We start from the raw sequence: 14,041 nt of genomic DNA, 5'->3' as shown, positions 1-14,041 counted from the left end.
AGTTCGACCTGTAATGGCTTTGGAAAATAAATTGGAAATTCCGGTGTCTTTCATAGATTGAAGAGATTTTTGCTCTGTGTAGCGGAACACATACACTCAGCTCAATAGAAGCTGTTCGAACGATAAAATATGTAAAACGCTCGTTTTATTTTCTTGTGAGAATATGTCAGCTTTTGGGTAGTCTAAAAAAATTTCCGCTCTTAAGAGTACTATTCTTGAGCGGAAAATTACCTAGCACAAATTGTTCTGTTCTCTTCGGTACGCATTTGGCGCTAAGATAGCATGGGTGACTGGATGTATATTTGGGTGGCAGCGAATATGGTCATTTCTAAAACCGACCATATACATTTTGTTTATTGGCCCAAAAAAAAATGACATGTGCAAAGTTTTAGCTCAATCGGACATGAGTTAGGGGTGCCTCAAAGCGCTTAAAGGTTAGATTTTTTGATCCTCGAAAATCATCCAAGGGGGAGTAAAGGAAATTTGGAAAGTCGAATTTTTTTTTCGATGCTAAATGACTTAAAAATGCATGAAACCTCGAGATCTGGTGTTATCTCGAAAAATTTTTTTTGCCGAAAATCGACTTTTTGGGTGGGTGGGTTATATTAATTTTCGAGTAATTCAGAAATTTATGTTTCATTTGTATGGCAGCCCCCCTTAAAGATGGGGGTGGAGAGTCTAACTACCATAGAAACATTTATTGCATCCTAAAACCTCAATATGTCTAATTCGGTTCCATTTGCTGGAATAGTTCTCGAGTAATGCAGAAATTTTGTGTTAGTTTGTATGGCAGCCCCCCCTTACAGAGGGGAGTAGAGTGTCTAACCATCATAGAAACATTTATTGCACCCTAAAATCTTTATATGCTTAATTTGGTTCCATTTGCTTGATTAGTTCTCGAGTTATGCAGAAATTTGTGTATCATTTGTATGGCAGCCCCCCCTTAGAGATGGGGGAGGGGTCTCAAACTATCACGAAAACCATTCCCGGGCCCAAAAACCCCTACATACTAATTTTCATGTTGATCGGTTCAGTAGTTTCCGAGTCCATATGAATCAGACAGACAGACAGACAGACAGAAATCCATTTTTATATATATAGAAGATGAAGATAGATACTAATTGGGGTTCTTTTGGTATTGACAAATTCTTCCGCACAGTCCCGATTCATTAATATTTTCAATCGTTGATTGTATTTTTTCACATATCCACGTTGGAGAGCTTTAGCCCTTCTCGTTGGCCGAGTCATTTTGATTGAATGCAATACTTTTCCGCTTACTATTTTTGACAGGAGAGGCAGCCTTGGCAGTGTTCCGAGCTCTGCAATACATTTTTCTTAACTAATGTTAAAGTTGCTAAGCCTTACATTATAGACCCATTAAACGTAAAAATAATAATTGTATTGATATCAACACAATTTTATTTTATTGATTTTCATGACATGAAACGCTATGACTCAGGAATAACATTTTATTGAGTTGATTTTGTAGCTGTTGCGTGATGTTGTCTAGCGTCAGAGCCGAAAAAATAACGATGCCTTCACCAATACGAACAAAACCATTGCGGAAAATTGAAAAATGAAAATTTAACTTTCAGAGCACTAGTTCGAGTTTTCCGACGTTTTTCATTATTCATTGCGACGGCATATGAAAATTTAATATCTTGTGAGTAATCGATTGGAGTTTGGTTGATATTACTTGGTCGGAAGTGTGCTAAAACGATCATTTTCGACATTTGTTTCGCAAAATTATTGAATTTTTTTTTGCATATCGAGCGAGTGGTGAGGGATGGAGAAGGAGATAATCATTACTTTTTTCATCATTTTACATACATTTTTTCATCCTTTACAAACATATGATTCAAGGCATATCGGTTCAATATTCGGGACTAAATCCAGTTACAAATAAAGTCACGCTCTAGATATGTGGACAACATCCACAATCAAGGCCACAACTAATTTCAAAGACGTTTTCCTTTTATCGGCAAGAGCTTCGTTCTGCCTCCCTCACTCATATGGCATATTCCTGTTAACGAAGGAATGCTTTGTGTTTGTCCCTTGTAGAACTATGAAGTACATAAATAACGATTTCGAGAATGAAGAGGATTTCATCCCGGCTTCATAGAGCGATAAAAGCCACCCCTTCCCCGCCCAGTGTGAAGTATCCGTTTTGTGTTGTTCCGCGCTGTACAGAGTGCGGTGACAACGACATCCTTGACGTGCTCTTATAGCCAGCTGGAAAAGACGGGAAACTCGCTTCGAATGCAGCATGTATAATATAGCTGGGGAAAGCATAGGAGAAAAAAATCACATTTTGGCATTTTCCACATCTTGCCTTTCATTTGGTACTCGTACCTACATGGAATCCATGTCATGGATACATCGCATGCGGGAATAGCGACAATGGAGCCGCCACGGAAGAGCCAAAGTGAATTCGAATCGCCTACACTCTAAGTAGTAAAACGGACGGAAAGATGAGGCGTCGATGCGAAGTATTATTTCTATGAGGCGGAAAATTGAATACGCGCTATAAATTACGGAGGGCGGCAACTATTCCTCCAGCTCTTTTTTTTTCTTCTTATGTTGATCTCTACGTAACTTGTTTTGAGAAAAAAGTGTTGATATTCAATGTCAAAACAGCGTAAAATAATATACCCTTCATTTCTCGAGCTTTAATAATTCATACTGAATTTATTTTTCTGCGTTTAATGGAGTGACGGACTGAGAAAAAATGTATATCTTAGTGTACGACATGTTTTAGCTTTAGTGATAATGTTGCTGTTTTGAGTTTTGTTTGGTTCAAAATTATTTATAATTATTTACATGTTTATTACATGTTAGCACGATAACACACGATGGAAGAACTTCATTACAAAAAACAACAAAAATGATTTACTGATACTACTAGATATTGAAAGACGTCTAATATTCAAATGAAAGTCGAAGGCCAAGCTTTTGGGAACATTTAAGTCGAATAATTCATGTCGTGTGTCATTACGGTATATCGCTTGTGCTAGTAAATTTGCTGTTAACGAGCGCAATTATTCGGGAGGTTCCGAAAAAGTGACGCAGTTAAATGTACATAAATTACTTTTACGATGTACATTTGCAATGAACGTCTGAAATATACTTATCATCAAACAGGAAAAAACAGAAGCAAACGAAAAAGAAAGCAATATTCCCAGATCCGGCACATATCAAATAACGCTCACCGTTTCATAGGAATCAAATATAGCGTCAAGTATAGGGCCACTTATAGCCATGATTCATAGTTCTTTGATACAAGTGTCATCTGAAAGGTTTCCCACCAAACGAATCAATATCGGAAAATTATTTATTCATTTCCCTGTTTCGATTTGCAATCACATCTATTCGTTATGCAAACCGAGCGATTCTATGTGATGTTGAGAATCGACACTAAATTGGATCGTTCGGTTCATATTGATTCATTTTTCCCACATACATACGACTCTCCTCTGCCGTTGATTTCATCCAACCACCACCTCGTTCTCCCCAGACTCGTCTCGGCAATCGGTGATACGTATGGAGCGGCCCTATTGCTGCACATGTTGACCTCGACCATCAAACTGACCCTGTTGGCTTACCAGGCCACCAAGATCGATGGGCTCAACGTGTATGGACTGACCGTCATCGGTTACCTAGTGTATGCGTTGGCACAGGTCTTTCTATTCTGCATCTTCGGCAATCGGCTTATTGAGGAGGTAACTGTTAATCGCAATATATGTTTTCATTTCACAAACGCCAATTATAATCGTATTTAATTCAACACAGAGTTCATCGGTGATGGAGGCTGCCTACTCATGCCACTGGTATGATGGGTCAGAAGAGGCGAAAACATTCGTCCAGATTGTGTGCCAACAGTGCCAGAAGGCAATGACTATTTCGGGAGCCAAGTTTTTCACCGTGTCGCTGGATTTGTTTGCTTCGGTAAAATACGAGCGAAAAATCAATCATGCTGATCCACGTTTAATATGTGTTCACTTCTCTTTTGCATGCAGGTCCTGGGAGCTGTGGTTACCTATTTCATGGTGCTGGTGCAGCTGAAGTAAACACACCGCAGATGGCAATTTATTGGACTGCTTTTTATTGAAACAATTTTCCTATATATCAACTACCATTGACGAACAAAAACGGCAATACATGACATGTAGCAAATCAATCGCTTCAAGTGACACATATAGTTGTTGAATATTTTATAGAGATAGAATAAAGTTTGTTTGGCAACAGCAGGTAACCATCGGGGGTTTTTAAATATACGTGGCGGCATTTCACTGGACATACGTGGAACTCCAATTGAGGTTTCATATGAATGAATTGTGAAATTATTCTTATTATGAAAAAAAGCATGTTACAAGCGCCGATCTTGCGTAGCAGGATGCTGCCATCAACCCTTTCGCTACGAGCGTCGTCTATAGACGACATCAGGATGATGTTGCACATCGATCACACCAGCGCGATATGCATACTTTTCGGCGCAGTGGCCGTTCAACGGAAGCACTCCGACGGAGCACACCACCATAATGAAAGGGTTAAATATCAGAACTTTTCATATGAGTTGCGTTTATACTCTTGCTGGTTTACAAGAAATACAACTGTATTATTTTATCTGCGTTTCAAACTCATTAAAAAGGTAAAAGTGTTGGTTTAACGCATTAACATTAATTGTGTTGATTCGATGGAACGACAACGATGTTGCCTAAAAGTTGCCTCAACGGAATCCCGTTTTACGCCTATGAATGCGATAGGGTATAATGACATCTAATGTAAAAGGAATAAAAAAAAAAAGGTGACAGCGACCGATCGTAACCAACTCACAATGCACATTGGTCCGGAAAGTGGTAATTTTGCACTTAAGTGGAAATTAGCATGTAGAGCTCGACAGTTATTCTCTGGATAAAAACTGTCTTCGACAATATTGTTACATAGATAGAGCGCTCATTTTTATGTTGTCAAAAATAGGGTGACCAAAATTTTCGATGAAATAAAAAATCTAACTTACTTATCTTTGTAGATAGAGGTAAATATAGTTCTAAAATGTTGTAGCCCCAGCTATTTTAAGCAACTTTGTACAATAGAGTTTTTTTCTATCTCTTGAAATAGCCGATATAGTGCTTTTTCTAAGTTGCGTTTGGGTCACCATGGAAAAAAACCGTTGTCTAGCTATAATTTTTATATTTAAAATTTTCAGAACACTTCTAGAGCTTACTAAGACAAACATTTTGCGATGCAGAACTTGCCAATAACTCAAATCTACTTCTCCAACAATACGCTCTCTTCATTTGTTTGTCGTTCTTTCTGGGGAAAACATAAAAATGTTTATTGGCATCATTTGAAAGGGCATTGGCTCTACATAATGTGAAATTTACAAAACTATGTTTTTTTTTAGTATACAAGTGAACTAAATTTGTAATAATGAGCTTTTGGGTGAAAAAAAAATCAATGACTTCGAATAAATTTAATATATTGACGAGTTCTGCATCTCAAAATATTTGTCTTTATAAGCTCCAAAAGTCGTCCAAAGACAATTTTGATGCAGAATTCGGAATATAAAAGTGAGTGTGTGATTCACTCAGTCCATTCAGTTCTCGAGCATAATCTGTCTCAAATTGATTCACCTCATCACGTAAGGTCATGATATCAGTGACAAGAGCCTCGTTGCTGGAATCTATTTTCCTCTCAATTTTAGCATTTCCCTCGTCAATCATCTGCTTAATACGAACAAGTAGGTGATCAAAACTTTCTGCATCATCTTCGGTCCGGTCCAAATCCTCACGCGATCGTTCTTGTTCAAACTTTCACTGCTAGTGGATCCTACAGGCAAGCGACTATGTACAACAAGTGGAGATAGCGGCTCTGAGTTGGGACCCAACAAAACATGAGTTATCAAACAAATTTAATAGAAATCGAGAGCGAAAATGAAGAAGTAGGCATCTTTACGAGAAGGGGACAGATAATGAGATCACCGTTGCTGAACCAACCACCAACACCAAGAACCAGCAGCAGAACGCGAACAGTAATCCTGGAGAGCAAGAGCACTAGAAGAGGCTGTGCCGAGTGAGCCGAAAGAAGGGGTTCCGGCACCAATGGGGTATCCTATCCTGCTAACCGTGAAAAGGAAAAGATTAAATCCTGATGAGAAAAGAACAGCGAAAGAACAGAAAGATGGTAGCAAAGAAGAGATGAATGAGTGGCGAAAAGTCGAAAGAAAGAAATAAGAAGAGAAGAAGAATGATAAACCATAGCCTAGGAAAAATCTCGGAGAAAACGTGACCAGAGTAAGACGCACCCAAAAAGGAGAAAAGCTTCTCGAACTTAAAAAGGACCCAACGATTAAAAGCTCGGCCTTTGAGGAGCTTGTTGAGGAATCGTTGGGAGAAACAGCGAAAATTAGAGCTCTGTCCCAAGAAATAGTGGTCGAATGCAGACCTAAATGAGCAGTTCGAGCTGAAAGAAGTCTCCCTAACAATTCGGCTGTTGAAACCATATGAAAATACTCTAACAGCAACAATAAGACTACCAAGAACCGCAGCAATTAAGTCGCTGGAGATTGGCAAAATTAGAGTCGGATGGACAGTGTGTTCCCTGAGAACTACTCAGCAAGTAATGAGATGTTTCAAATGCATGGATTTTGGCCACCATCCTAAGTACTGCAAAGGACCTGATAGATCGGACTTTTGTACAGGGTCTTTCAGATTAGACGCTCACGCAAGAAAAAAAATCGAATAGCTCCTTATAAAAATGTTTTTCGCTTCGTCGATGGTAAAACTGCATTCCCCACTTCGGGACGATAATATTCGGCTTTTTAGTGTCAAAATATATAATTTACAACAACGTGTATTTTTAGTGAAATCGTATTACTCGAGCAAGCGAAGCCTTAATGAAACTTTGTCCTCTAATAAGAACTTCAACATTTCTCGTCGTCGATTACTTCCTCTGGGGGTACGTGAAGGACCGTTGCTATGTTAATAAGCTACAAAATTTGGAGGAACTTAAAGAAGAAATAACTTGGATTTTCAACATCATCGCAGTCGTAATGTTAGAGTTGTGCATGAAGAATTTGGTTCACCGTTTAAAACGCGTTATCGAAAAATGGGGTGGTCACATCGAAAATGTCATGAAATAAGCTTTATTTTCGTGTTTCAGGAATAAAAATCGGTTCCTTTTTGTAGAAGTTATTGAAATTTTTTGCGTTAGCTATTGCGTGACAATGGGCACTTGGCAAAAGTTTGTACTAACCTTCCATGATGTATGCTCTGCACGACAAATGAAGAAACCGATCATGCTACAGGGGGATCGGGATATCCGGTCTTGAAAAGGGCGTTGGCTTCAATAACTAATTGGAGCTAACGCAGATAAACCTTAACCACTGCGACACGGCACAACAATTGCTATGGCAAATCGCAGAGCAGAGCCGTATCATGTACCTCCAGATAACGGAAACTGGTTGACCGATAAAGCTAGAATGACTGCACTAATGACGATGGAAATAAACGAAATCTTCGTATGTAACTGCCAGGAGGAGAATGTAAAGGGCCAGAAATACTAACGATAGAGCAAAGCGTAGGGAAGTATTCAAAGCAGCAAAAAACGCGCTTAAGCATGGAATAAAACATAGCAAAATGAATTGTTTTTAAGAGCTATGCCGCGATGCCGATGCACTCCCCTGGATCAATGAATATTGGCTGGTGATGGCAAACATTAAAGGTCCATCGCTGCCTCGTGAAAGCTATCCGGTGAGGTTAGAGTATATTGTTGAAGGGTTCTTCCCGCAGCATGATCCGATGAGTTGGTCAGCAACACCATATAGTGATGACGAAGAGCACGTCGAGAGAGTGTCTACAGAAGATACTGGTGAAGATGAAGATCAATGTTGGGGTGCACACTTCTTCTTCTTAGATGACATTAACGTTCTCAGTGGAACTTTTGCTTTCTCAACGTAAGTATTACTTGCGTCATTTTTATTAGTACTACTTAGTTGAGATTTCTATGCCGAATAACACGCCTTGGATGTATTCTGGAGTGGCAAGTTTTAGAATACGCGTGACCACAGTGCAAGTCGGAAGAAATTTCTTTGACGAAAAATCTCCCGGCGAGAACGGCAATCGAACCCGAACCCCCGGCATGATAATGTGGGACGCTATCCACTCGGCCATGGGCGCACACTATGGTCTCCGAACGTGAGCTGAAATACCTAGCTGTGATTATCGACTACCGACTTTATTTCAAGAGCCACGTTAGGTAAGTTGTAAGAGGCGCATAAAGTTGTAAGAGGCGCCTTCATAAGTTGTAAGAGGCGCCTTCTAGCAAGCGTAGCCACGTCGATACTCCAATATGGTGGGCCGGTTTGAGAAGCAGCGCTTGAATTGCAACAAAACCGCAAACTGCTGAATAGAACATACCGATTAACCCCTCTCATTACGGCAGTGTGCTCCGCCGAAGTGCTACCCCTGTATGGAGCACTGCGCCGAAAAGTATGCACATCGCGCTGGTGTGATCGAAGAGCAGTATGAATTTCATGTCGTCTAAAGACGACGCTCGTACACACAGCTCGTCGCGCGGATGTCGTCTATAGACGACGCTCGTAACGAAAGGGTTAATGGCGGTTAGAGCGTTAGAGGTTAGCGAGCGTCTACAGATCAATATCTGCGGAGACGGAATGTATCATAGCCGGAATGATTTCGATCGATATCACTCTGGCTGAAGATGACCTGTGTGTACAGCAAATGTACATAGTAACAGGGAAATGCGAGTAACAGCAAGACCTGGCTTCATGAGAAAGTGGCAACAGGAGTGGAATAACTGACCCACAGGTTGATACCAAACATCACCACCTGGGTACACAGAAAACATGGTGGGGTAAATTTCCACCTCACGCAATTCCTATCCGGCCATGGCTTCTTCAGACTATATTTCCACAGATTTGGGCACGCAAGTTCACCGTTGTGCTCAGAGTGTAACAATACAGTTAGGAGTTTGACTCCTTTTAACTTATGTAACTGAGTCTGTAAAAATAAACGATTAAAAAAAACCTGATAACCAGCATGGGCGTCTTGTCAGATAAGGTGGAGAGACGTCGCCAGGTGAACTTTTCTCCGACTTTCCAAAGACATTTGACAGAGTCGCTCATGAACTAGCTGTCGCCTACGTCAAAATTCAAAGCTCGTTTTCGTAGGGGTAGTAAGGGTAAAGTGGTCAGTGGGAGTGATCATTTACTTGTATAAATATCGACTATAGATGCCGTATCGATAGTTACCTTATGTTTAAAGAGTTTTATGACTTAATCAAATTATATAAATAAAATATATATTGGGTTGGGGAAAAAGAAATGTCGTACATTGTCAATATATGACAACACTTAAACATATCTTGTGTTGTACTTCTCACATCGGATCATACTATGCGGCTATTTAAAGACGACAATCTGTGCTACAAGTGTCGTTTTGACAGTGTTGTGGTTGTCCGTTTCAGTCTCAGGTGATAGCGCGCCAAAGATGGAGTCCACCAAGCAGAAAATTCGCCATATTATACAATTTTACTATCTGCGAGGTAAAACCGCAACGAAGGCGGCCGAAAAAATTCGGCCTCACACATCTTTGATGACCCGCCAGAAGCTACGGGAGCTCGAATGGGATGTCCTATTGCACCCACCGTATAGTCCGGACCTGGCTCCAAGTGATTATCATCTCTTCCGGTCCATGCAAAACGCTTTTGGTGATACTAAGTGGGCCTCAAAAGAGGCTTGCGAAAACTGGCTGTCTGATTTTTTTTGCAAATAAGAAGGGGGAGGTTATAAGGGGGGGATTATGAAGTTGCCTTCTAAATGACAACAAGTTTGCGAACAAAACGGCGCATATTTGACTTAAATTGGATAATTTAAAGTATGTTAAATAAAGCGCCAAATTTCGATCAGAAATACGACATTTCTTTTTCCCCAACCCTATATATAAGAACAGAGATCGTTCTCTCGGTAGCCATTTGGCCGGAGTTTTGTGCGCAAAGTATTCAAGGAAATTCTCGCGAAATTTAATTTATTCTACCTGCTTTCTTCGACAAATCATCAGTTTGGAAGACTGTTCACATATTCTAGGAGCGGTGATAGAAATACTTTGTTGTTTGATTTTTGTCGTTTGCGACACTAGTAAATGGAATCCGATTGAGCTAATATTTTGCATAGAGTATTTCATCGTGCAAATCAATATTTCACAGGAAGTCCCGTATGAGAAATCGAGATGACCATTTTCATTGGAACCCTAATCCGTACGTTTTGGCTTGTATTCCGATAAAACAATTCAATCCCAGAGAGTCAATTTTTGACAATAAAACAAAATTCGAGATGACAGTAGATCTTGAAGTTTTATGCAATTTGAAGATATTCGACATCAGAAAGATCTTTTGAAAGGTTGGTTTTAAATTGATAGAGAGTATTTTAAATTAAATCACCAAGCATTATAAAACTTATTATAAAACACCGTGACTAATTTTTATTGTTGAAAACGTTAGCAATTTGACATCAATTGCTTCCAGATTCGGGGCACAATATTTGTCTTAACATCTAATATAAAGCGTCAATATTTGGCTACAATTTGTTTCTAATTAATTTAGCTGTACCCTCCGCAACCCACGAGATATGGTTTATTCAACACGAGAAAAAATAACTCTCAAGAAGTAATAACAACGTATGGTTTCTGAAGCATGAAGGACGAATAAATGAAACGAGCTGTAGAAATTGCAGAAAGAAAAATATGAAAAACAGGGTATGTATGAATATGGAAACAACAGCTGACGCAGTTTCTCGTTTTTTCCGGTAAATTCCCCCCTTCGAGTTGCTCGTTATTAGTGTTTAATTTTCGCAATTCATTTCCTGGCACCAAGAGTTTCGCGATCAATGTCGGTCATTAGGCTTTCGCGCATCTGATGGAGTCAATGTCTACATAGTGATGATGATAAAGCAACGGCCAGCAGATATGATAGAGAGAAGAGATATATAGCGTACGAAATGCACAAGTTGATTATGATTAATTAGAGGAGTCATATTGCTCGAAATTATCCTTCTCTCTTAAAAAATTGCACCAATAGCAAATTCGCTCATGTGTTGCGGTTATTTTACCTGACAGTGGCAGATGGGTGTTACGTGGATTTATTCGTTAGGTGAAATATAATAAACGTTGAAATTGAATAACCTTTTTATAAGCAAGCTTTCGCAACCTGAGCGCTCATAAAGAGAACTCACAATGCGTAGAGTCATCAGCGTTATACGCTTTGGACAAGCGGACGTGAAAGATACGAATTTACGGTCGAGCTGCATTTGACTGGGGCTGGGGCGAAACGTGCATCAAAAACACGTGCACACGAAAATTAATTCGGAAAAACACCATATCGCAAGCAGGCATAGTATAAAAGCGGAACTTAATTACCAACTGCTGGTTCGCTCAATTTTATTGCCAACATGCGAATGAAAGGATTGAGTGCGATTTAATACTGAGCTCTTCAGTGCACTCCAAAAAATTTCCTATGAAATATTGGTGAAAGTCTTTGAAGTGGGGCCCACTATAAGTTTGCCTCCTAGAGATAGTTTAAGTAAGTTCGCTATATGTTTCGATAAGAGTCCATTGTGATGATTTCTTTTTCTAGAGGCCGTTTTCGTGTTGATCTGTATTTCTCATCTCCGGAATTGTTTTTTTTTTCATTCTATTTATACGTAGCCAATACTATTTTGAAATATAAAAATTGAAAATTCACAAGTGTCAACTATAGCATCGAATCACAATAAATAATCGAAATGTGAAATAAAGAGGATATTTGGTACTGGGCTGATTAAGTCTGTAAATAGTTTTTTTCGCTCTCCATTTTTTTTTATTGAGAAATCAATTTGCTCAATGTTCACAGTATCTAATACCAGTTGAGTTGATTTTTACCTATTTCATTAGAACTGAATGCAAACTACTGTTTTATTGAATTCCGCAAGGCGAGGGTATTGCGCACTAGGCTTGTGAGTACATTCCCCAATATACTCACGTCATGTAAACCGCCGGGTTATTGGGATCAATAAACTAGTCATTATTTGAGAATTATACGATATGTTTGTATATTCAATGTCTAGTTGAATTAAATTTGTGTTGCTGAATCCGAAAATTTAATATAATATTACGTTACCTCAAATCATCGTGCGTATTTGGGCCTGCCATTAGAATTTATGATTTCTATGTTCACAAGACGATGCAACCATCTCAAGGATTATAACATTGACCGAGTGAACTTCGAGCATTTTATATTATGTTCCGTAGCATGAGTTTGCTTCGTTGCTAATCAAATTTCAGAACTAATCAATTGCGAATTATCGTCGCTACCGCAGCATCAATTTTAAGAAGCTGCAGAAGCTGCGACATAATCCACACTTCGGTTGCGATTTGCTAGTGCTAAACCCAAATAATGTTAGTTCGTATGTGCGTGTATTGATGCTGTTGCCAACAAATATTGGAGGCGGTAGTGGAAATATCACCGCTCATTTGTGGTTGCTTTTCTTGGACCAAGCAAGTGATTTTTTCTGTTCGACCATTTGTCTGCCCCTAAAGTTGGGGTTCCACAGAGGCAACACTGATCGGCAAGGCGCAACGACTGTCGAGTAGAAGTCGACACTATTCGACACGCCAATCATGAAGGATGGTTAGTTTATCGCGCAGACTAAATGTCGGCCAAAAGTTGCCCCAGTGGAATCCCGCCGTAATGGAACTTCTATACCGTGCCCTCTGCCTTCACAACGTTGGTGTGTAATCTGGCTACAAGCGACCTGAAGCGCAATACTTTGTGCATTATGAAATTGGCCACTACACGCCTTATGTTTCCTCGTGGCAGTTGCATTATTTCTGTGCGCGGTTGTAATTAAGGCTATTTTTATTAGCTTGTAGTTAGTGTAAAATTGACCAAATAAGTTGGGGCAATGAATGCAGATCGTGTTGCTGGAGAATAAACATGTTCGAACCAAATTTCGACTTTACCTCCGCGTTACTGGTTTGGAATGTGAATCGATTATAACGGTTTCCATTATGGTGTCATCTTGTCAATCATAGAAATTAAATTAATTTGCAAAATGTTAATTGGTTATTACAGCTTGCATTAATCATTAAATTAAGTTATTGATTGGAAAACCGACGTTATTGAATTTTTCTTTTCTCTCGCTTAATTACACAATCCCGTGCAATCCAAAACGGAAGCATGAAGTGTTCAACCCGTTTATTAACATTCCAGTTTCATTCCGACCGCATGCCCAGCGAACAATTGTAATGATACGATGAAATAAATGAAAAACACGCAAAATGCTGCCGAATGCGTGCGTGCTGGAGAAAAGTTCAGTGATTTTGCAATTCCACAACGCAACTGCAGCTATCGGAAGCGTCATATGTTCACTGTAGCTCACCTCCTTGCCTAAATGGTTAATAAATAAATGGTTCGTTCTGATTGAATGGTTTTACACTCCACCATGATGACTGAGAAGTGCGCAAAAAGAATACATATATCAGATGCACTTCGATCGCCCCATCGCAAAGTTAATTAATGTGAAATGCACACTCACGGACGAATATCGGACGAAAATGTATGCAATGAATGCGGTTTATGGTGTGCAGAAATATTCAGTAGGTTTTTTTTAAATGTTGAGTAGATATATTTTCCAATGTCCTATAGGTATAATTATTCTCAAAATATAAAAAGTGCTCTGTAAATTTAAAAAAATAGTCCAAGAAGGTAAAACTATTTTTGACAGAATTTGTGGAACATCGATTTTTATGAATTTTCGAAACTTTGAATTTTCGTATGTTACCAATAAATTTTAGCCACAAACAATAAATCCTGATATGATTTACAAAAAAGCTCATTATCAATTTCCTTCTAAATGCAGCCATTCTCGAGATAGTTAAAAATGATCTAATTCATTGTCTTCTTTATAGTAAGCTAGCTGACCCGGCAAACTTTGTCTCGCCCAAAATTTATTTTTTGTTATCAATAAAAGTCGGAGACGATTACATTT

General features: G+C 39.1%; 2 protein-coding genes across 2 annotated transcripts in view; one reads left to right on the top strand and one right to left on the bottom strand.

Moving 5' to 3' along the window:
- The window catches only part of LOC129773125 (odorant receptor coreceptor), a 30,235-nt gene extending 25,983 nt beyond the window's left edge, over window positions 1–4,252 (top strand). The window contains exons 7-9 of the mRNA XM_055776688.1: window positions 3,515–3,719; window positions 3,790–3,945; window positions 4,017–4,252. Of these exons, the coding sequence (XP_055632663.1) occupies window positions 3,515–3,719; window positions 3,790–3,945; window positions 4,017–4,067 (412 nt within the window). The 3' untranslated portion in view covers window positions 4,068–4,252. The remainder of the gene's footprint in view (window positions 1–3,514; window positions 3,720–3,789; window positions 3,946–4,016) is intronic.
- The window catches only part of LOC129773126 (fructose-bisphosphate aldolase-like), a 609,238-nt gene that overhangs the window by 165,997 nt on the left and 429,200 nt on the right, over window positions 1–14,041 (bottom strand). The gene's annotated exons all lie outside the window — the stretch shown is intronic.

This window comes from Toxorhynchites rutilus, chromosome 3 (genome assembly GCF_029784135.1).
Source record: "Toxorhynchites rutilus septentrionalis strain SRP chromosome 3, ASM2978413v1, whole genome shotgun sequence".
NCBI lineage: Eukaryota > Metazoa > Arthropoda > Insecta > Diptera > Culicidae > Toxorhynchites > Toxorhynchites rutilus.
Note: the sequence above shows the minus strand (reverse complement) of the source record. Positions and strands in the feature narration are given on the sequence as shown.